At 37.1% G+C, this 22,461-nt stretch overlaps 1 protein-coding gene across 1 annotated transcript; it reads left to right on the top strand.

Moving 5' to 3' along the window:
• Positions 1–824: 824 nt before the first annotated feature.
• Positions 825–3,888, top strand: LOC146927673 (lysophospholipid acyltransferase 1-like). The gene is made up of 5 exons (XM_085700922.1): positions 825–1,280; positions 2,491–2,554; positions 2,634–2,743; positions 3,054–3,132; positions 3,419–3,888. Exons 2-5 carry the CDS (start codon positions 2,536–2,538, stop codon positions 3,475–3,477), a joined length of 267 nt encoding a protein of 88 aa, XP_085557048.1. The 5' UTR covers positions 825–1,280; positions 2,491–2,535; the 3' UTR covers positions 3,478–3,888.
• Positions 3,889–22,461: the final 18,573 nt, after the last annotated feature.

Below are 22,461 nucleotides of genomic sequence, written 5' to 3'. Positions count from 1 at the left end.
TTTGGATCGAACTTGCCGTTTGACCGGAAACATAGGCATATAAGCAGGTACAAGCTGTTCTTTGGATCGAACTAGCCACTTGACCAATAACAAGATACAAATTGGAAGTTTGATTTAACAAGATACAAATTGAGGGTAAGTTGACATTGACCTGAAAGATAGACATGACCATTTTTGTTGGCCCAGAAGCAAATTGAGAGTGAATTAACATTGATTTGAATTGAATTGAAAGTTGACATTGAGAGAGACATTGAAAGTCGAGATTAACAGAGACACAAACATGGAATTTGAATTGAAGGTTTAACAGAGACATAGACATAGACATAGACATTGACATTGGTATTTGATTTGAGTGTTGGAATTGAATTGAATTGGGAGTTGAAATTGAATTAAATTGAAAGTGGAGATTGAGTTGAATTTGAAAGTGGAGATTGAGGTGAATTGGAAGTTGAAATTGAATTGGAAATGCAACATGTATGCATGGTATAACAGTGTTATCAAATGTATGACCACATAGAATGCATGATTACGCATGTATGGATGCTTGGAAATGCATGATTGGTTTGTAATTTGGCAGGGTAGTTTCGCAGAGGCAGACAAGACATTGGAATATTGGGCACGTAGTGGCTCGTGCTATAACATATACACACAGAAATCCTCTTTGGAGAAACCGTTATTGAGGGACGTATCCAAACCATGGCTGAGGGCAAGATATCACACATCACACATTCAAAACTTGTAGGAGAAGGAACCTTGGAAACTTCTTTTGATACAGGTCGCCATTGCTAGGCGTGTCAGTGCTGGCACTACTAAAAAAACAGTGGTTTCGGACGGAATTTTCGGACGGATTCGAATTTGTCTGAATTTTTCGGACGGATTTGGGACGGTTTTAACGGAGCGGAATTTTTGTCTCAAATCCGTCCCAAAATTGTGTGAAAATTTTAGCACATGTTCAAACAGGGTTTTTTCCCACGGATTTCGCACGGATTTATTTAAAAAAACAATTCCGTCCCAAAACCGTGTGAAATATTGAGACGGATTTCGGACGGCTAATATTTTTGAGGGTTTTAATTGGGAAAATTTCATCTCCCGCTTATCTCACAAAATTTCCCTCGTGTGCTTCTCTCATAACCCTAAAATTTCATCTCCCTCTTTCATAACCCTAAAACCAACTTCAAAATCAATTTCTCAGTGTGCTGCTCTTCAATCAACTTCTCCTGTGCTGCTCTTCAATCAATTTCTTCCAAAAACTTCTCAAGCTGGTCAATCAATCTTTCAAGGTATCCAAGATTCTCTTCTCTTCTCTCCAGATCTGTGGATTATCTGTATTTTTTTTTTTAATTTCTCAGTGTTTTCTTCAACAAATCAAGCATGTTCCCATAAACTTGTACCTGATTCTTGGTTCAATTTTAGGGTTTATTTTGTTTTACTTATTAAGGTTTTTAGTGTGCTTAACTACCTACACTTGGATTCACGTTTGGTGTTGAAAATAATTGTGATTGAATAGTAATTTGTGGTACTTACTTTTACTAATTTGAAGATTAATTTCGTTGTCAAAATTGAAAAGGATTAGAATCTCTTTTAGTTACTGTAGTTTATAAAATTTCATTTTTTGTTTCTTGAGTATTGTTATTTTCCCATCTTTCTCTGGTTTTCCTTCTTTGCAATAGTTGGTGTAGAGTACCAGTATCTTCTTAAATCTCTTCACAACACCATTAGAAAAAATTGCTCTAGTTTTCCTTGTTTTGTGCCACCTTGTTTCAATTCCTTCTTATAGTTAATAAAGACATTTTTGTAAAAATGCAATATTCTTTTATTTATTCATTAACTATGACATTAACAACGATTATTTTAGAAATGAAGAAGAATTTGTAAAGGAACTCATATGGTTAGATATGGAACCCTCGGGAATGCTTACTTAGATAGCTATCCGGTGTTGATTTTTGGCTTTGTTGTTAGAGTGCTGCTGTTGTGGTTGTTTTAGTGCTGAGTTTTCTTTCTTTTTTTAGCTAGTTTTGGTGCTTTAGCAGCTATGTATGGGGTGCTGATTTGCTGCTGCTGTTTCTAGGTGCATCTAGTGTGTTTGTGCTGCTGTTTTTTTTCTAGGTGGTTGTTCTTTCTAGGTGCAATTAGTGTTTTTGTGCTGCTGTTTTTTTTTTTTCTGTTTTGGTCTGCCCTGTAAGCTTTTGCGATGGGGTGTTGTATTGTGTTTTCGGACCAACTTTCGTCTTGACAGTTGTGGCACAAAATAGGGAAAACTAGAGCAATTTTTTCCAATGGTGTTGTGAAGGGATTTAAGAAGTTAGTGGTATTTTGTGTTAGAAAACACCTCTGCCTTATGCAAGGTAGGCCTCTTCCATATAAGTGATGGTCAATCTCTGATACACATCTGTTACCTTCATCTGTTACCACGAAACAACTTTGCCAGGCTGCTATTTTGTACCGTTGAAAAGAAAAATTCATATTAACATTTTGACATTTTTATTTCAGGGGTTGTATCCTGGATACATTATATTCTTTGTTCAGTCAGCATTGATGATTGCTGGTTCCAGAGGTATAAATATTGAATTAGGCTTATTTGCATTTCTTTCTTCAGTTAATTAACTTGCGCTGCGGTTTTTCTTTTCAAACAGTCATTTACAGATGGCAGCAAGGCGTGCCTCGAACAGTTAAAAATGCCCTGGTGTTTGCTAATTTTGCTTACACACTTTTGGTTCTAAGTTATCCCTGTGTTGGCTTCATGGTTTGTTCTCTCTCTCTCTCTCTCTCTCTCTCTCTCTCTCTCTATATATATATATATATATATATATATATATATACAAAAATTGAATTTGTTTTTACAAGTTTTCTATCTTTTTTGTGTCGTGTGTTTGAATAGGTATTAAGTCTGCATGAAACTCTTGCCTCATATGGAAGTGTGTATTTTATTGGAACCGTTCTACCTATTGTTATCATCCTGCTCATTTGTTGATCCATGACTTTCACTGCTAGGTTTCTTAGTTGTTAGCTTGATAACTTTTTTCGGATCCGTGATTTTGTTTTACTTTATGTAGGGTTTGGGACCTTATTCCACAAGCATAAAAAAAGTGAAGGAGATAAAAGATATGGAGAAGAAAGTGAATGACTTATGTGGTATGTGAACAACAGTTAGTTTGTTTCTTTTTTCTTGAATGCTTTAGTAGATGGTCTAACTTGTAATTGTTTAAAATAAAGAAAATTACTTCTTTTTATTTTATTTTCTTGGTATTGTGGTGTATTATATTCTACGCTCCTTTTCTGTCTATAGTCACTGTGATGGTTACAATTAGTCACTTTGAATTTGGTTCTGCATATTCATGGTTATTAATATTGTTACTATTTTGAGAATGGCAAAGATCACTATTTTCTTAAATCTAGCCTCTTTCTGCTTTTTATGCAGAGACATCGCAAAGGCAACTTGTATACCTGCTGGAAGGGGCACATTGCATTACAAAGTGACACACTACAAGGGACAAAGCTGTAGAAAAACTGCACGCGTTTCTGATGTGCTTTGACATCCTAATATTGATGGCATAAAGTGCTTTGACATCTCAGAAAAATTTGATGAATGTTTTTAATGTTTCGATGCATTTGGTAACTGAAACATGCTGCTGGTGTTGCAGGATGGATCTGATATAACCTGTCTTGGTGTTGACACACTTAATACTGAAACGCTAGAGGTGGGAAAAACAATTATGTGTAATAGTTTGAGACCAAAATCACTTCCCCTATCCCTGCTAGTGCAATTGATTGTGTTACTTTTATTGTTGAGCACTGACTAATGAACAATTTAGTTATGTTATTGTGTTAGAACATTGAGCACTTGTATGAATCTAATTTATATAATTTTGTTTCAGGCAATGGCCATTTGTTTACTCGAGTTACTATTTATTTTTATTTGATTTAGTATGTATTATTGAATATAAATTGTGGCAATTCTGTAAAATAAAAAAATTATAACCACGTCCGAAAAGCATGGAAATTTTGTAAAGCAAATTAAATCCGTCCGAAATTCGTTGGAAAATTTAAATTAAATCCGTCCGAAATCTGTAGGAAATTTAATTAAATTCCGTCCCAAATCCGTTTGAAGTTTAGTCCAACGTGTTTGTGTGAAAACCGTTCGAAATCCGTCTGAAATATATTTCGGACGGAATTTGGGACGAAAATACGATTTGCGACGCGGTTGTTTCGGACAGCGCCCTATCCGTCCGAATTCCGTCCGAAAACGGATTTTCGTCCGAAATCCGTGGGAAGTTTCCGTAAATTCCGTCCCAAATCCGTCTGAAATTCCGTTTGAAAATGACTTTTTTTTAGTAGTGTGGGTAGATGTTGGATGTTCGCATCTGTGGTCAATGCTTTTATAACATTTTCATTTTTCAATCCCATTTTTGCCTGAACCGCCCTTTCGGGTTTTCGATTCACCGGGAGTAAGCTCTTTTGATTGCCCCATTTTTGCCTGAATTGCCTTCATAGGTTGTCAATCAGCGGGGTGCTCATTTTTGCCTAAGCCGCCCTTTCGGGTTTTCGACTTAGCGAGCTTTTCATTTGCATTTTCCATTTTTCATTCTTATTCTGTTTTTTCATTCTTCAGGTTTTCAGGTTTGTTTTCAAAATAGATAGAAAAAGATTTTTCAATTTTCAAAGATGTTTGTTTCAGACATTGTCATTATCAAATAGGAAGAAAATATTTGGCATATAGCATTGGTAATGGAAAGAAAATAGAGTTTCAAACAAAAGCACCGGCTCAAATTGATGTAGAAGAGTGAAAGTCAGCCAATGGCGTAACTTCACGGATTTACAAAGCTTGGAAAATGGTAATTTTATTGGTTGGTGATACATTGAGCACGATGACCACTATATTTCAAAGAAATCTTGAATTCACAAATACAGAAGCTTCTGATGAAGACGATCATTGACAGTTGCAGATGCCCAAAGGGGCGATGGTGATTTGCCGGATATAGTTACTTGTCTTTTATTATCAATCTCATTTTTGCTTGAACCGCCCTTTCGGGTTTTCGGCTCATCGAGACGCTCATTTTTGCCTGAGTTGCGTACAATCTCAGCGAGCTTTTTCATATTCATTTTTTGTCCCTAACTTTTGCCTGGATCGCCCTTTCGGGTTTTCGATCCACCGGGAAGCGCATTTTTGCCTAGGCCGCTCTTTCGGGTTTTTGACCTACCACGCTGTTCTTTTCTTTCTAGATAAAGTATTTCTTGACTATATCGGCATTTACAGGATTTGGAAGTTCAACACCATCCATGTGTGTGAGAATCAAAGCACCACCAGAGAAAGCCTTCTTGACAACATAAGGACCTTTGTAGTTAGGTGTCCACTTGCCCCTTGGGTCAGGTTGCTGGCTTATCCTCCTTTTCAATACAAGTTCGCCTTCCTTGAATTCTCGAGGTCGGACTTTCTTGTCAAAAACATTCTTTATTCGCACTTGATACAACTGTCCATGAGCCATAACATCTATGCGTTTCTCTTCAATCAAATTCAACTGATCATACCGATTTTGACACCATTCAGCCTCAGTTAATTTTGCTTCCATGATCACACGAAGAGATGGAATCTCCACTTCCAGAGGGAGAACTGCTTCCATACCATATACCAGAGAGAAAGGGGTTGCCCCGGTTGAACTACGCACCGTAGTACGGTAACCATGCAGGGCAAACGGCAGCATCTCATGCCAGTCTTTGTAGGTAGTGACCATTTTTTGAACAATCTTCTTGATGTTCTTATTAGCGGCCTCAACTGCACCATTAATCTGAGGTCTATAAGGAGAAGAGTTGTGATGTTCAATCTTGAATTCTTCACATAAAGCTTGCATCATGTTATTATTCAGATTGGAACCATTGTCAGTGATGATCTTGCTGGGAACATCGTATCGGCAGATGATGTTATTCTTGATAAACTTCACTACGACTTGTTTGGTCACATTTGCATAGGAAGCATCTTCAACCCACTTGGTGAAGTAGTCAATTGCCACTAGAATGAAACGATGTCCATGGAGGCTTTTGGCTCGATTCTTTCGATCATGTCAATGCCCTGTTTTATCTTGGTTTTTCGGGTGTCAAACATTGATTAGTTTGAACCTTTTTAACCTTTGATATCTCATTTTTTCTTGGGAAGGGAAAAAATAAGCAAAACCCTTGAGAATCGAGGTCCGGGAGTTGTTTTCGCTACGGGAAGGTGTTAGGCACCCATAACGACTATAGTATCCTATAGGAACCGTCTTTACTTTCTACGCGCGCGCTTTATTTTTAAATGCTATTTTGAAAATGATATTTACACCTAAAGTTTGCTAAGTGAAGAATTGGAGGGAGAAGAATGTTTGAATTTTTATTTTATTTGAATTGAAGGAATTTTGGTTCCTTGCCTACGTACCCTTTTAAGGGATCAAATCCATCGTAGTTCTCTTCCAAAAAATGTTTTTGTTTTTGTTAGTTGATTTTAAGTTTGAAAATGGGATTTTGAAGAATAGAAAGAGGCCTCAAGGGCATGAGATTGTGAAAATGTGAGGTTGAATTTAGTCATTTTGCAAAAGAGAGTCAAAGTATGATTAATTTTCATTGAAATTTTATTTAAGAAAATAAAAGGAAAAATACAATGGGATTTTGATCCCAAGGTTTATTTGGAAAATGATTTGAGTTATGTTGTTCATGTTTCTTTGGAAAAAAGGATTTTTGCCGAAGTCTCAAAGTTCCTAGACATACATCTAAGCATACATTCCCTAAACATACATCTAAGGCATGCATATCCTAAACATACATCTAAAATATCTATGTGATGTGTGTGCATGTGTCGGTGCTTGTGTCGGTGTACATCATTAGAGTCCATTGTCCTTTACATCATGCCCTAGTTTACATTCTATGGTATTGCAAGAATTTAAAACATAAAGACAATTACAAAATCCCTAGATTTTACATACTAAGTCTTTAAAGCTATAGAAATGAAGTGAGATGAGGAATGCTTATGAATGAGTGAAATATGAAATGAAATGGTTAGTAGAATAAGGTGTAATAGCATGAAAATTATAAGCAAAAGGAACATTAAACAAAGTAGCAAGATCTTGGCAAAAAGGTGACTAAACTCTTAGCAAAATATACCTAAAATTGATCATAATAACAAGACAAGTGTATGACCTATGACCCCCATATCATGACAATGTTCAAAGATTTTTATCACAATCAAAAATAGGAGCATTATAAGGACACATTCAAGTCAAGAATCATGATATATTTTAAGCATATTTGGCATTTAATTTTCATAAACAATATTCACACAACTTGTAAGACAAGTAAACTCACACAATATATTCACATGCATTAAAACACTTCAAAACAGCAAGAAAACCCATTGCAAATTCACACTTCACAAATCAAACATCATGTATCATGATTAAGGATCAAGAACATATACTTTCCACAAATTTTTTAACACAAAACATCACAAAATAGCAAGAAAAGCATCATATTATCTTTTTATCAATTTTAATATGCCAAAATCATCACAAAAAGATCACAAAATTAACAAGGAACAAACATGAAAAAATTTAGAATTTTCAAGGACTTTTTAGACTCAAGAACATACAAAACTCCACAAATTTTATCAAAATAGTAAACAAATGAGCAAGAAATACTACATATATTTTCCTCAGGTTTTAACACATAAAAATATCACAAAAATGTCAAGAAAAGTATCAAGAACATATGGAAAATTTCTAGGAATTTTTTACAAGAGTTTTAGGTAAGGCAGAGGTGTGAATATCAAAGAGTAGCATGAAGATAGCAAGAAAGCATATAAAACCAAAGAAACTAACGGACCTAAGGTCCAAGCCCAAGCACCAACTGAATTCGGATCTCAGGGAGCCACAAGAGCCACAAGATTGATCTAGAGACTCAAACCCTAGATCAAACGGCGTACACACATGGTTCAGGTGGGAAACAAACGAACCGGTGTGGTTTAACTGAACCAAACGGTTCAACAATGTTTATAAAAAGGCAATGGAACCGGTTCATTCATTTCTCCCATCCACTTCTCTCTCTTCTCTCTTCTAGTGAGAGAAGCTCTCACTTCTCTCTTCTTCTCCGTTCACCTCTCCACCGCCGATTTTTGGAATGAAACGGCTGGAGACGATGAAGATCCATCAGAATCTTCATTGTCACCGCCGTGAATTCCAGATTCCGGCGACATTTCAAACACTTCGAATCTCATGAATCCAAACCCTAATCTGTTCTATTTTTCACGCTGATTATGAATTTGAACTTAATTTTACTAAATAAACGGTGAATCATCCTAGATCTACATTTTAGGGTTTCGGTTTTGAACTTTTTCAATCTTTCTCAAACTTTTTCGAACGAACAAGTTTTAAAACTTGTTGATCTACTCTGTTTCACCGTTTATTTTTGATTACGAACCTTCGATGATGATTTACAACGAAAACGAGAAGAGTTCGTGTGTTTACCTGGCTTTAAGTTGGAGATTCGAACGAATGATCCTCAAGAAAGTTTTTGATTCTTCTGATAAGTGTTGAACTGAAAATAAATCGGTGAAACTCTCCTCTCCTTCTTCACCGGTTCGAAACTTGCTTTGATTATTCTTCTTCTTCTCTTCTCAAACCTTCTTCTTGTGATCGTCCTCGACTTGAATTGCAAGAAGATGAATGATATGGTTCGATGATGAAGATTTCCGTAAGGAATCACTGAGAACATAGTATGAATCCAATTGAGTTTTATGAAAATCTATCGAATTGGCATGGTTTTGGTTTCGATTTTTCTGGAAATTTGCACTGATTTTATGTATTTGATGATGAATTCGATGGAGGATTGATTCAGTGATGAATCTGAGAGTTTGTGGTGGTGGTTTGAGGTAGTTAGGGTGGTTTACGATTCTGTTATGGTGGTGGTGGTGTTTTGTTACGGTGGTTAGGGTTTTTGGAGAAGAAAGAGAAATGAAAACGTGTTTATTGAGCTGGCAAATTGTGATTGATTCTGTTGCTGTGCATTGATGAGTTGGCTATTTATAGGCTGCCATGTGTGATGTTGGACCTGTGAAATTGTGACACCTGGATTTGAACTTGTGAGAAATTCGGCCTTGCTGGATTTTGATAAAAGGACCTTTCTGCAAAATTAAAAATTACAAGGACCAATATGCAATTGTTGAATTTAGAGGACTGGACTGCAATTGACCTAGAAAAAGGACTTAAAACAAAAGTTTGACCTAAAAAGGACCAAAAACTAATTTTTTACAAGAAATAAAATGAAAAAAGGGCTAAAGTGCAATTTCTAAAAGTTTGAAGGACTGAAATGCAATTTTTAGAAATTTTAGGACTAAAATGAAAATTAAACTAAAATTGAATTTAAAATTGGTAAATGGAAAATAACGTAAAGTGGAACCAATAAAAAACACAAAATGGACTAAAATGAACCAATTACTTAAATGAGGTACTTCAAAGTAACCTCTCTCTGTCAAAAATTTATGTGAAATGACCAAAATGCCCCTAGGGACTAAACTGACTCAAGATGTCTCATATGCAATTTCTAAAATGGATTTTGACATGGGATTAAAACAAAGATTTACAAATCAACTGAAAAGACTCAGATACAATTTTCAAAGATTAAAAGGACCCTTAACACATGAAATGACTAAAATGCCCCTAGGGGCTAAACTGACTCAAAATGACCCCAAATGATATTTTTGGAATGGATTTTATCATGAGATTGAAACAAGGACTTATACAAACCAATTTGAAAAGACTCAACAATTTTCAAGAATTAAAATGAGTTTGGATGCAGGAAATGACTAAAATACCCTTTTTCATGAATTTTGCAAACAATATTGAAATAAGATGCAGAGAAAGATGCAATTGATCAGAGACAAATTCAAATGACTTAAAATGCAAGAAAAGAAGAATTGAGATAGTATTTTTAGGTCCAAAATTAGGGTATAACAGCTGCCCCTATTTAAGTTTCTTTGTCCGGAGAGTCAAGAGATGAAATCTCTGATTTGACGGGACGAAGATACTTAAATATTAACATTTGCACTGTTTTTGGACATAAAAATACGCTTCTCACATTTTCAAAGACATGAATGCCATGCAACATTTTGATTATGAATGCAAGACAAGCAACTGGAGTCTACAGAGCATGTCATATTACTGGGGATCTAAATAGACATTGACAGGGTAGACAAACCAGGGGATAAAGGATAGGTACAAGCTGTTCTTTGGATCGTACTTGTCACTTGACCAAGAGATAAAAACAAGAGATAGGTACAAGCTGTTCTTTGGATCGAACCTGCTACTTGACCTGGAGATACAAACAAGAGATAGGTACAAGCTGTTCTTTGGATCGAACTTGTCACTTGACCGGAAACATAGACGTACAGGCAGATACAAGCTGTTCTTTGGATCGAACTAGCCACTTGATTGAAAACACAAACAGATAGGTAGGTACAAACTGTTCTTTGGATTGAACTTGCTGTTTGACCAGAGATATAGGCAAAAGGTGGATACAAGCTGTTCTTTAGATCGAACCCGCCGCTTGATCAATATCACGATCATGTAAGTAGGTGCAAACTGTTCTTTGGATCGAACTTGCCGTTTGACCGGGAGACATAGACAAAAGGCTGATACAAGCTGTTCTTTGGATCGAACATGCCGCTTGATCATTATCACAATATGTAGGTAGGGACAAACTGTTCTTTGGATCGAACTTGCCGTTTGACCGATAACAAAACATAAGTAGGGTACAAACTGTTCTTTGGATCGAACTTGCCGTTTGACCGGAAACATAGGCATATAAGCAGGTACAAGCTGTTCTTTGGATCGAACTAGCCACTTGACCAATAACAAGATACAAATTGGAAGTTTGATTTAACAAGATACAAATTGAGGGTAAGTTGACATTGACCTGAAAGATAGACATGACCATTTTTGTTGGCCCAGAAGCAAATTGAGAGTGAATTAACATTGATTTGAATTGAATTGAAAGTTGACATTGAGAGAGACATTGAAAGTCGAGATTAACAGAGACACAAACATGGAATTTGAATTGAAGGTTTAACAGAGACATAGACATAGACATAGACATTGACATTGGTATTTGATTTGAGTGTTGGAATTGAATTGAATTGGGAGTTGAAATTGAATTAAATTGAAAGTGGAGATTGAGTTGAATTTGAAAGTGGAGATTGAGGTGAATTGGAAGTTGAAATTGAATTGGAAATGCAACATGTATGCATGGTATAACAGTGTTATCAAATGTATGACCACATAGAATGCATGATTACGCATGTATGGATGCTTGGAAATGCATGATTGGTTTGTAATTTGGCAGGGTAGTTTCGCAGAGGCAGACAAGACATTGGAATATTGGGCACGTAGTGGCTCGTGCTATAACATATACACACAGAAATCCTCTTTGGAGAAACCGTTATTGAGGGACGTATCCAAACCATGGCTGAGGGCAAGATATCACACATCACACATTCAAAACTTGTAGGAGAAGGAACCTTGGAAACTTCTTTTGATACAGGTCGCCATTGCTAGGCGTGTCAGTGCTGGGTAGATGTTGGATGTTCGCATCTGTGGTCAATGCTTTTATAACATTTTCATTTTTCAATCCCATTTTTGCCTGAACCGCCCTTTCGGGTTTTCGATTCACCGGGAGTAAGCTCTTTTGATTGCCCCATTTTTGCCTGAATTGCCTTCATAGGTTGTCAATCAGCGGGGTGCTCATTTTTGCCTAAGCCGCCCTTTCGGGTTTTCGACTTAGCGAGCTTTTCATTTGCATTTTCCATTTTTCATTCTTATTCTGTTTTTTCATTCTTCAGGTTTTCAGGTTTGTTTTCAAAATAGATAGAAAAAGATTTTTCAATTTTCAAAGATGTTTGTTTCAGACATTGTCATTATCAAATAGGAAGAAAATATTTGGCATATAGCATTGGTAATGGAAAGAAAATAGAGTTTCAAACAAAAGCACCGGCTCAAATTGATGTAGAAGAGTGAAAGTCAGCCAATGGCGTAACTTCACGGATTTACAAAGCTTGGAAAATGGTAATTTTATTGGTTGGTGATACATTGAGCACGATGACCACTATATTTCAAAGAAATCTTGAATTCACAAATACAGAAGCTTCTGATGAAGACGATCATTGACAGTTGCAGATGCCCAAAGGGGCGATGGTGATTTGCCGGATATAGTTACTTGTCTTTTATTATCAATCTCATTTTTGCTTGAACCGCCCTTTCGGGTTTTCGGCTCATCGAGACGCTCATTTTTGCCTGAGTTGCGTACAATCTCAGCGAGCTTTTTCATATTCATTTTTTGTCCCTAACTTTTGCCTGGATCGCCCTTTCGGGTTTTCGATCCACCGGGAAGCGCATTTTTGCCTAGGCCGCTCTTTCGGGTTTTTGACCAACCACGCTGTTCTTTTCTTTCTAGACAAAGTATTTCTTGACTATATCGGCATTTACAGGATTTGGAAGTTCAACACCATCCATGTGTGTGAGAATCAAAGCACCACCAGAGAAAGCCTTCTTGACAACATAAGGACCTTTGTAGTTAGGTGTCCACTTGCCCCTTGGGTCAGGTTGCTGGCTTATCCTCCTTTTCAATACAAGTTCGCCTTCCTTGAATTCTCGAGGTCGGACTTTCTTGTCAAAAACATTCTTTATTCGCACTTGATACAACTGTCCATGAGCCATAACATCTATGCGTTTCTCTTCAATCAAATTCAACTGATCATACCGATTTTGACACCATTCAGCCTCAGTTAATTTTGCTTCCATGATCACACGAAGAGATGGAATCTCCACTTCCAGAGGGAGAACTGCTTCCATACCATATACCAGAGAGAAAGGGGTTGCCCCGGTTGAACTACGCACCGTAGTACGGTAACCATGCAGGGCAAACGGCAGCATCTCATGCCAGTCTTTGTAGGTAGTGACCATTTTTTGAACAATCTTCTTGATGTTCTTATTAGCGGCCTCAACTGCACCATTAATCTGAGGTCTATAAGGAGAAGAGTTGTGATGTTCAATCTTGAATTCTTCACATAAAGCTTGCATCATGTTATTATTCAGATTGGAACCATTGTCAGTGATGATCTTGCTGGGAACATCGTATCGGCAGATGATGTTATTCTTGATAAACTTCACTACGACTTGTTTGGTCACATTTGCATAGGAAGCATCTTCAACCCACTTGGTGAAGTAGTCAATTGCCACTAGAATGAAACGATGTCCATGGAGGCTTTTGGCTCGATTCTTTCGATCATGTCAATGCCCTGTTTTATCTTGGTTTTTCGGGTGTCAAACATTGATTAGTTTGAACCTTTTTAACCTTTGATATCTCATTTTTTCTTGGGAAGGGAAAAAATAAGCAAAACCCTTGAGAATCGAGGTCCGGGAGTTGTTTTCGCTACGGGAAGGTGTTAGGCACCCATAACGACTATAGTATCCTATAGGAACCGTCTTTACTTTCTACGCGCGCGCTTTATTTTTAAATGCTATTTTGAAAATGATATTTACACCTAAAGTTTGCTAAGTGAAGAATTGGAGGGAGAAGAATGTTTGAATTTTTATTTTATTTGAATTGAAGGAATTTTGGTTCCTTGCCTACGTACCCTTTTAAGGGATCAAATCCATCGTAGTTCTCTTCCAAAAAATGTTTTTGTTTTTGTTAGTTGATTTTAAGTTTGAAAATGGGATTTTGAAGAATAGAAAGAGGCCTCAAGGGCATGAGATTGTGAAAATGTGAGGTTGAATTTAGTCATTTTGCAAAAGAGAGTCAAAGTATGATTAATTTTCATTGAAATTTTATTTAAGAAAATAAAAGGAAAAATACAATGGGATTTTGATCCCAAGGTTTATTTGGAAAATGATTTGAGTTATGTTGTTCATGTTTCTTTGGAAAAAAGGATTTTTGCCGAAGTCTCAAAGTTCCTAGACATACATCTAAGCATACATTCCCTAAACATACATCTAAGGCATGCATATCCTAAACATACATCTAAAATATCTATGTGATGTGTGTGCATGTGTCGGTGCTTGTGTCGGTGTACATCATTAGAGTCCATTGTCCTTTACATCATGCCCTAGTTTACATTCTATGGTATTGCAAGAATTTAAAACATAAAGACAATTACAAAATCCCTAGATTTTACATACTAAGTCTTTAAAGCTATAGAAATGAAGTGAGATGAGGAATGCTTATGAATGAGTGAAATATGAAATGAAATGGTTAGTAGAATAAGGTGTAATAGCATGAAAATTATAAGCAAAAGGAACATTAAACAAAGTAGCAAGATCTTGGCAAAAAGGTGACTAAACTCTTAGCAAAATATACCTAAAATTGATCATAATAACAAGACAAGTGTATGACCTATGACCCCCATATCATGACAATGTTCAAAGATTTTTATCACAATCAAAAATAGGAGCATTATAAGGACACATTCAAGTCAAGAATCATGATATATTTTAAGCATATTTGGCATTTAATTTTCATAAACAATATTCACACAACTTGTAAGACAAGTAAACTCACACAATATATTCACATGCATTAAAACACTTCAAAACAGCAAGAAAACCCATTGCAAATTCACACTTCACAAATCAAACATCATGTATCATGATTAAGGATCAAGAACATATACTTTCCACAAATTTTTTAACACAAAACATCACAAAATAGCAAGAAAAGCATCATATTATCTTTTTATCAATTTTAATATGCCAAAATCATCACAAAAAGATCACAAAATTAACAAGGAACAAACATGAAAAAATTTAGAATTTTCAAGGACTTTTTAGACTCAAGAACATACAAAACTCCACAAATTTTATCAAAATAGTAAACAAATGAGCAAGAAATACTACATATATTTTCCTCAGGTTTTAACACATAAAAATATCACAAAAATGTCAAGAAAAGTATCAAGAACATATGGAAAATTTCTAGGAATTTTTTACAAGAGTTTTAGGTAAGGCAGAGGTGTGAATATCAAAGAGTAGCATGAAGATAGCAAGAAAGCATATAAAACCAAAGAAACTAACGGACCTAAGGTCCAAGCCCAAGCACCAACTGAATTCGGATCTCAGGGAGCCACAAGAGCCACAAGATTGATCCAGAGACTCAAACCCTAGATCAAACGGCGTACACACATGGTTCAGGTGGGAAACAAACGAACCGGTGTGGTTTAACTGAACCAAACGGTTCAACAATGTTTATAAAAAGGCAATGGAACCGGTTCATTCATTTCTCCCATCCACTTCTCTCTCTTCTCTCTTCTAGTGAGAGAAGCTCTCACTTCTCTCTTCTTCTCCGTTCACCTCTCCACCGCCGATTTTTGGAATGAAACGGCTGGAGACGATGAAGATCCATCAGAATCTTCATTGTCACCGCCGTGAATTCCAGATTCCGGCGACATTTCAAACACTTCGAATCTCATGAATCCAAACCCTAATCTGTTCTATTTTTCACGCTGATTATGAATTTGAACTTAATTTTACTAAATAAACGGTGAATCATCCTAGATCTACATTTTAGGGTTTCGGTTTTGAACTTTTTCAATCTTTCTCAAACTTTTTCGAACGAACAAGTTTTAAAACTTGTTGATCTACTCTGTTTCACCGTTTATTTTTGATTACGAACCTTCGATGATGATTTACAACGAAAACGAGAAGAGTTCGTGTGTTTACCTGGCTTTAAGTTGGAGATTCGAACGAAAGATCCTCAAGAAAGTTTTTGATTCTTCTGATAAGTGTTGAACCGAAAATAAATCGGTGAAACTCTCCTCTCCTTCTTCACCGGTTCGAAACTTGCTTTGATTCTTCTTCTTCTTCTTCTCTTCTCAAACCTTCTTCTTGTGATCGTCCTCGACTTGAATTGCAAGAAGATGAATGATACGGTTCGATGATGATGATTTCCGTAAGGAATCACTGAGAACTTAGTATGAATCCAATTGAGTTTTATGAAAATCTATCGAATTGGCATGGTTTTGGTTTCGATTTTTCTAGAAATTTGCACTGATTTTATGTATTTGATGATGAATTCGATGGAGGATTGATTCAGTGATGAATCTGAGAGTTTGTGGTGGTGGTTTGAGGTAGTTAGGGTGGTTTACGAGTCTGTTATGGTGGTGGTGGTGTTCTGTTACGGTGGTTAGGGTTTTTGGAGAAGAAAGAGAAATGAAAACGTGTTTATTGAGCTGGCAAATTGTGATTGATTCTGTTGCTGTGCATTGATGAGTTGGCTATTTATAGGCTGCCATGTGTGATGTTGGACCTGTGAAATTGTGACACCTGGATTTGAACTTGTGAGAAATTCGGCCTTGCTGGATTTTGATAAAAGGACCTTTCTGCAAAATTAAAAATTACAAGGACTAATATGCAATTGTTGAATTTAGAGGACTGGACTGCAATTGACCTAGAAAAAGGACTTAAAACAAAAGTTTGACCTAAAAAGGACCAAAACCTAATTTTTTACAAGAAATAAAATGAAAAAATGGCTAAAGTGCAATTTCTAAAAGTTTGAAGGACTGAAATGCAATTTTTAGAAATTTTAGGACTAAAATGAAAATTAAACTAAAATTGAATTTAAAATTGGTAAATGGAAAATAACGTAAAGTGGAACCAATAAAAAACACAAAATGGACTAAAATGAACCAATTACTTAAATGAGGTACTTCAAAGTAACCTCTCTCTGTCAAAAATTTATGTGAAATGACCAAAATGCCCCTAGGGACTAAACTGACTCAAGATGTCTCAGATGCAATTTCTAAAATGGATTTTGACATGGGATTAAAACAAAGATTTACAAATCAACTGAAAAGACTCAGATACAATTTTCAAAGATTAAAAGGACCCTTAACACATGAAATGACTAAAATGCCCCTAGGGGCTAAACTGACTCAAAATGACCCCAAATGATATTTTTGGAATGGATTTTATCATGAGATTGAAACAAGGACTTATACAAACCAATTTGAAAAGACTCAACAATTTTCAAGAATTAAAATGAGTTTGGATGCAGGAAATGACTAAAATACCCTTTTTCATGAATTTTGCAAACAAAATTGAAATAAGATGCAGAGAAAGATGCAATTGATCAGAGACAAATTCAAATGACTTAAAATGCAAGAAAAGAAGAATTGAGCTAGTATTTTTAGGTCCAAAATTAGGGTATAACAGCTGCCCCTATTTAAGTTTCTTTGTCCGGAGAGTCAAGAGATGAAATCTCTGATTTGACGGGACGAAGATACTTAAATATTAACATTTGCACTGTTTTTGGACATAAAAATACGCTTCTCACATTTTCAAAGACATGAATGCCATGCAACATTTTGATTATGAATGCAAGACAAGCAACTGGAGTCTACAGAGCATGTCATATTATTGGGGATCTAAATAGACATTGACAGGGTAGACAAACCAGGGGATAAAGGATAGGTACAACCTGTTCTTTGGATCGTACTTGTCACTTGACCAAGAGATACAAACAAGAGATAGGTACAAGCTGTTCTTTGGATCGAACCTGCTACTTGACCTGGAGATACAAACAAGAGATAGGTACAAGCTGTTCTTTGGATCGAACTTGTCACTTGACCGGAGATAGAAATACAAGACAGGTACAAGCTGTTCTTTGGATCGAACTTGTCACTTGACCGGAAACATAGACGTACAGGCAGATACAAGCTGTTTTTTGGATCAAACTAGCCACTTGATTGAAAACACAAACAGATAGGTAGGTACAAACTGTTCTTTGGATTGAACTTGCTGTTTGACCAGAGATATAGGCAAAAGGTGGATACAAGCTGTTCTTTGGATCGAACCCGCCGCTTGATCAATATCACGATCATGTAAGTAGGTGCAAACTGTTCTTTGGATCGAACTTGCCGTTTGACCGGGAGACATAGACAAAAGGCTGATACAAGCTGTTCTTTGGATCGAACATGCCGCTTGATCATTATCACAATATGTAGGTAGGAACAAACTGTTCTTTGGATCGAACTTGCCGTTTGATCGATAACAAAACATAAGTAGGGTACAAACTGTTCTTTGGATCGAACTTGCCGTTTGACCGGAAACATAGGCATATAAGCAGGTACAAACTGTTCTTTGGATCGAACTAGCCACTTGACCAATAACAAGATACAAATTGGAAGTTTGATTTAACAAGATAAAAATTGAGGGTAAGTTGACATTGACCTGAAAGATAGACATGACCATTTTTGTTGGCCCAGAAGCAAATTGAGAGTGAATTAACATTGATTTGAATTGAATTGAAAGTTGACATTGAGAGAGACATTGAAAGTCGAGATTAACAGAGACACAAACATGGAATTTGAATTGAAGGTTTAACAGAGACATAGACATAGACATAGACATTGACAGTGGTATTTGATTTGAGAGTTGGAATTGAATTGAATTGGGAGTTGAAATTGAATTAAATTGAAAGTGGAGATTGAGTTGAATTTGAAAGTGGAGATTGAGCTGAATTGGAAGTTGAAATTGAATTGGAAATGCAACATGTATGCATGGTATAACAGTGTTATCAAATGTATGACCACATAGAATGCATGATTATGCATGTATGGATGCTTGGAAATGCATGATTGGTTTGTAATTTGGCAGGGTAGTTTCGCAGAGGCAGACAAGACATTGGAATATTGGGCACGTAACGGCTCGTGCTATAACATATACACACAGAAATCCTCTTTGGAGAAACCGTCATTGAAGGACGTATCCAAATCATGGCTGAGGGCAAGATATCACACATCACACATTCAAAACTTGTAGGAGATGGAACCTTGGAAACTTCTTTTGATACAGGTCGCCATTGCTAGGCGTGTCAGTGCTGGGTAGATTTTGGATGTTCGCATTTGTGGTCAATGCTTTTATATCATTTTCATTTTTCATTTTTCAATCCCATTTTTGCCTGAACCGCCCTTTCTGGTTTTCGATTCACCGGGAGTAAGCTCTTTTCATTGCCCCATTTTTGCCTGAATTGCCTTCATAGGTTGTCAATCAGCGGGGTGCTCATTTTTGCCTAAGCCGCCCTTTCGGGTTTTCGACTTAGCGAGCTTTTCATTTGCATTTTCCATTTTTCATTCTTATTCTGTTTTTTCATTCTTCAGGTTTTCTGGTTTGTTTTCAAAATAGACAGAAAAAGATTTTTCAATTTTCCAAGATGTTTGTTTCAGACATTGTCATTATCAAATAGGAAGAAAATATTTGGCATATAACATTGGTAATGGAAAGAAAATAGAGTTTCAAACAAAAGCACCGGCTCAAATTGATGTAGAAGAGTGAAAGTCAGCCAATGGCGTAACTTCACGGATTTACAAAGCTTGGAAAATAGTAATTTTATTGGTTGGTGATACATTGAGCACGATGACCACTATATTTCATAGGAATCTTGAATTCACAGATACAGAAGCTTCTGATGAAGACGATCATTGACAGTTGCAGATGCCCAAAGGGGCGATGGTGATTTGCCGGATATAGTTACTTGTCTTTTATTATCAATCTCATTTTTGCTTGAACCGCCCTTTTGGGTTTTCGGCTCATCGAGACGCTCATTTTTGCCTGAGTTGCGTACAATCTCAGCGAGCTTTTTCATATTCATTTTTTGTCCCTAACTTTTGCCTGGATCGCCCTTTCGGGTTTTCGATCCACCGGGAAGCGCATTTTTGCCTAGGCCGCCCTTTCGGGTTTTCGACCTACCACGCTCTTCTTTTCTTTCTAGACAAAGTATTTCTTGACTATATCAGCATTTACAGGATTTGGAAGTTCAACACCATCCATGTGTGTGAGAATCAAAGCACCACCAGAGAAAGCCTTCTTGACAACATAAGGACCATCGTAGTTAGGTGTCCACTTGCCCCTTGGGTCAGGTTGCTGGCTTATCCTCCTTTTCAATACAAGTTCGCCTTCCTTGAATTCTCGTGGTCGGACTTTCTTGTCAAAAGCATTCTTCATTCGCACTTGATACAACTGTCCATGAGCCATAGTATCCATGCGTTTCTCTTCAATCAAATTCAACTGATCATACCGACTTTGACACCATTCAGCTTCAGACAATTTTGCTTCCATGATCACTCGAAGAGATGGAATCTCCACTTCTAGAGGGAGAACTGCCTCCATACCATATACCAGAGAGAAAGGAGTTGCCCCGGTTGAACTGCGCACTGTAGTACGGTAACTATGCAGGGCAAAAGGTAGCATCTCATGCCAGTCTTTGTAAGTAGTGACCATCTTCTGAACAATCTTCTTGATATTCTTGTTAGCGGCCTCAACTGCACCATTCATCTGAGGTCTGTAAGGAGAGGAGTTGTGATGTTCAATCTTGAATTCTTCACATAAAGCTTGCATCATGTTATTGTTCAAATTGGAGCCATTGTCAGTGATGATCTTGTTTGGAACACCATATCGGCAGATGATGTTATTCTTGATAAATCTGACGACCATGTCAATGCCCCACATAGAGAAAGGCCATGGGGAAGAGATAACATTGAGAGAATGTGGAGGCACATGAATTTTGTCAGCATAGATTTGACATTTGTGGCATCTCTTGGCATGTCTGTAGCAGTCCTGCTCCATAGTCATCCAGTAATAGCCGGCTCTTAATAGTTTCCTTGACATAATATGGCCTGTGGCGTGGGTCCCAAAAGTACCGTCATGTACATCATGCATCAATTTCTTAGCTTCTTGTTCATCAACACATCTTAACAAGACCATGTCGTAGTTCCTTTTGTATAGGATCTCTCCGTCCAGAAAGAATGTACTAGCCCACCTCCTCAGGGTCTTTTTATCCCTGTCGGAAGCACCAGGTGGATATTCACGTTTTTGCAAGAATTGTTTGATGTTGTAATACCAAGGCTTTCTATCATTCACATCTTCATCAACCTGATTTGGCATATTTTCAATAGTAAACACATGAGCGGGTCTGTCAAGATGCTGTACCTTGATTACGAGCACGTCGTTCCAGTGATTTACACGAAACATGGAAGACAAAGTAGCAAGAGCATCAGCCATCTGATTTTCATCCCGAGGGATATGGTGCAGCTCAACCTTTGTAAAGTATGTCAACAGACGTCTTGCATAGTCACGGTATGGAATCAGCTTCTCATGATGAGTCGCCCATTCACCTTTTATCTGATTAATGACAAGTGCAGAATCTCCATAGATGTCGAGGTGCTTAATTCTCAAGTCAATTGCTTCTTCAATGCCCAAGATACATGCTTCATACTCAGCCATGTTGTTTGTGCATTCAAAAGTTATTCGAGCAGTAAAAGGGATGTGGTGCCCCTGCGGAGTTACAATAATGGCCCCAATTCCTTTACCGTAGGCATTGACAGCACCATCAAAGACTAATCCCCACTTGCTATTGGGATCTGGCCCTTCACTGATCAGTGGTTCTTCACAGTCTTTTGCTTTCAGATACATGATCTCTTCATCAGGGAATTCAAATTCAATTGGCTGGCAATCGTCGAGATGTTGCCAAGCAAGGTGTTCAGCGAGGATACTGCCTTTGATTGCTTTCTGAGATTTGTACACAATATCATATTCAAACAACAACATTTGCCAACGTGAAATCTTTCCAGTAACAGCAGGCTTTTCAAAGATGTACTTGATTGGATCCATTCGGGATATCAACCAAGTTGTATGATTCACCATATAATGACGCAGGCGTTTGGCAGCCCAAGCTAAAGCACAACAAGTCTTTTCAAGCATTGTATACCGAGTCTCGCAGTCGGTGAATTTCTTGCTCAGATAGTAAATAACATGTTCTTTCTTTCCAGTCTCATCTTGTTGTCCGAGAACACAACCCATGGATTCATCTAACACCGACAGATACATAATCAAAGGCCTTCCCTCCACTGGCGGGACAAGGATAGGTGGTTCTAACAGGTATTCTTTGATGCTATCAAAAGCTTCCTGACATTCATCATTCCATACAACAGGCTGATTCTTTCTGAGCAATTTGAAAATTGGTCCACAAGTGGCAGTCATGTGAGATATAAATCTTGAAATGTAATTCAGGCGTCCGAGGAAACCTCTGACCTACTTTTCAGTTTGAGGAGCCGACATCTCTCTGATGGCCCGGACCTTGTCAGGATCAACTTCAATGCCTCTTTGACTGACAATGAAACCTAGCAACTTTCCAGATCTTACACCAAATGTACATTTGTTGGGATTCAATCGCAGTTTGTACTTTCTCAGTCTTTCAAACATCTTTTTAAGGTATACAACATGCTGCTCCTCATCACTTGATTTCACAATCATATCATCAACGTATACTTCAATTTCTTTGTGAATCATGTCATGAAACAGAGTGGTCATACCCCTTTGATAGGTAGCACCAGCGTTTATCAAGCCGAAAGGCATCACTTTATAACAGAATGTTCCCCACGGAGTGATGAAAGACGTCTTT

Source organism: Medicago sativa, chromosome 4 (assembly GCF_051527215.1).
Source record: "Medicago sativa cultivar Bolivia chromosome 4, Bolivia_mono, whole genome shotgun sequence".
Lineage (NCBI taxonomy): Eukaryota > Viridiplantae > Streptophyta > Magnoliopsida > Fabales > Fabaceae > Medicago > Medicago sativa.
The sequence above is the reverse complement of the archived record's forward strand: the minus strand, read 5'-3'. Positions and strand labels throughout refer to the sequence as shown.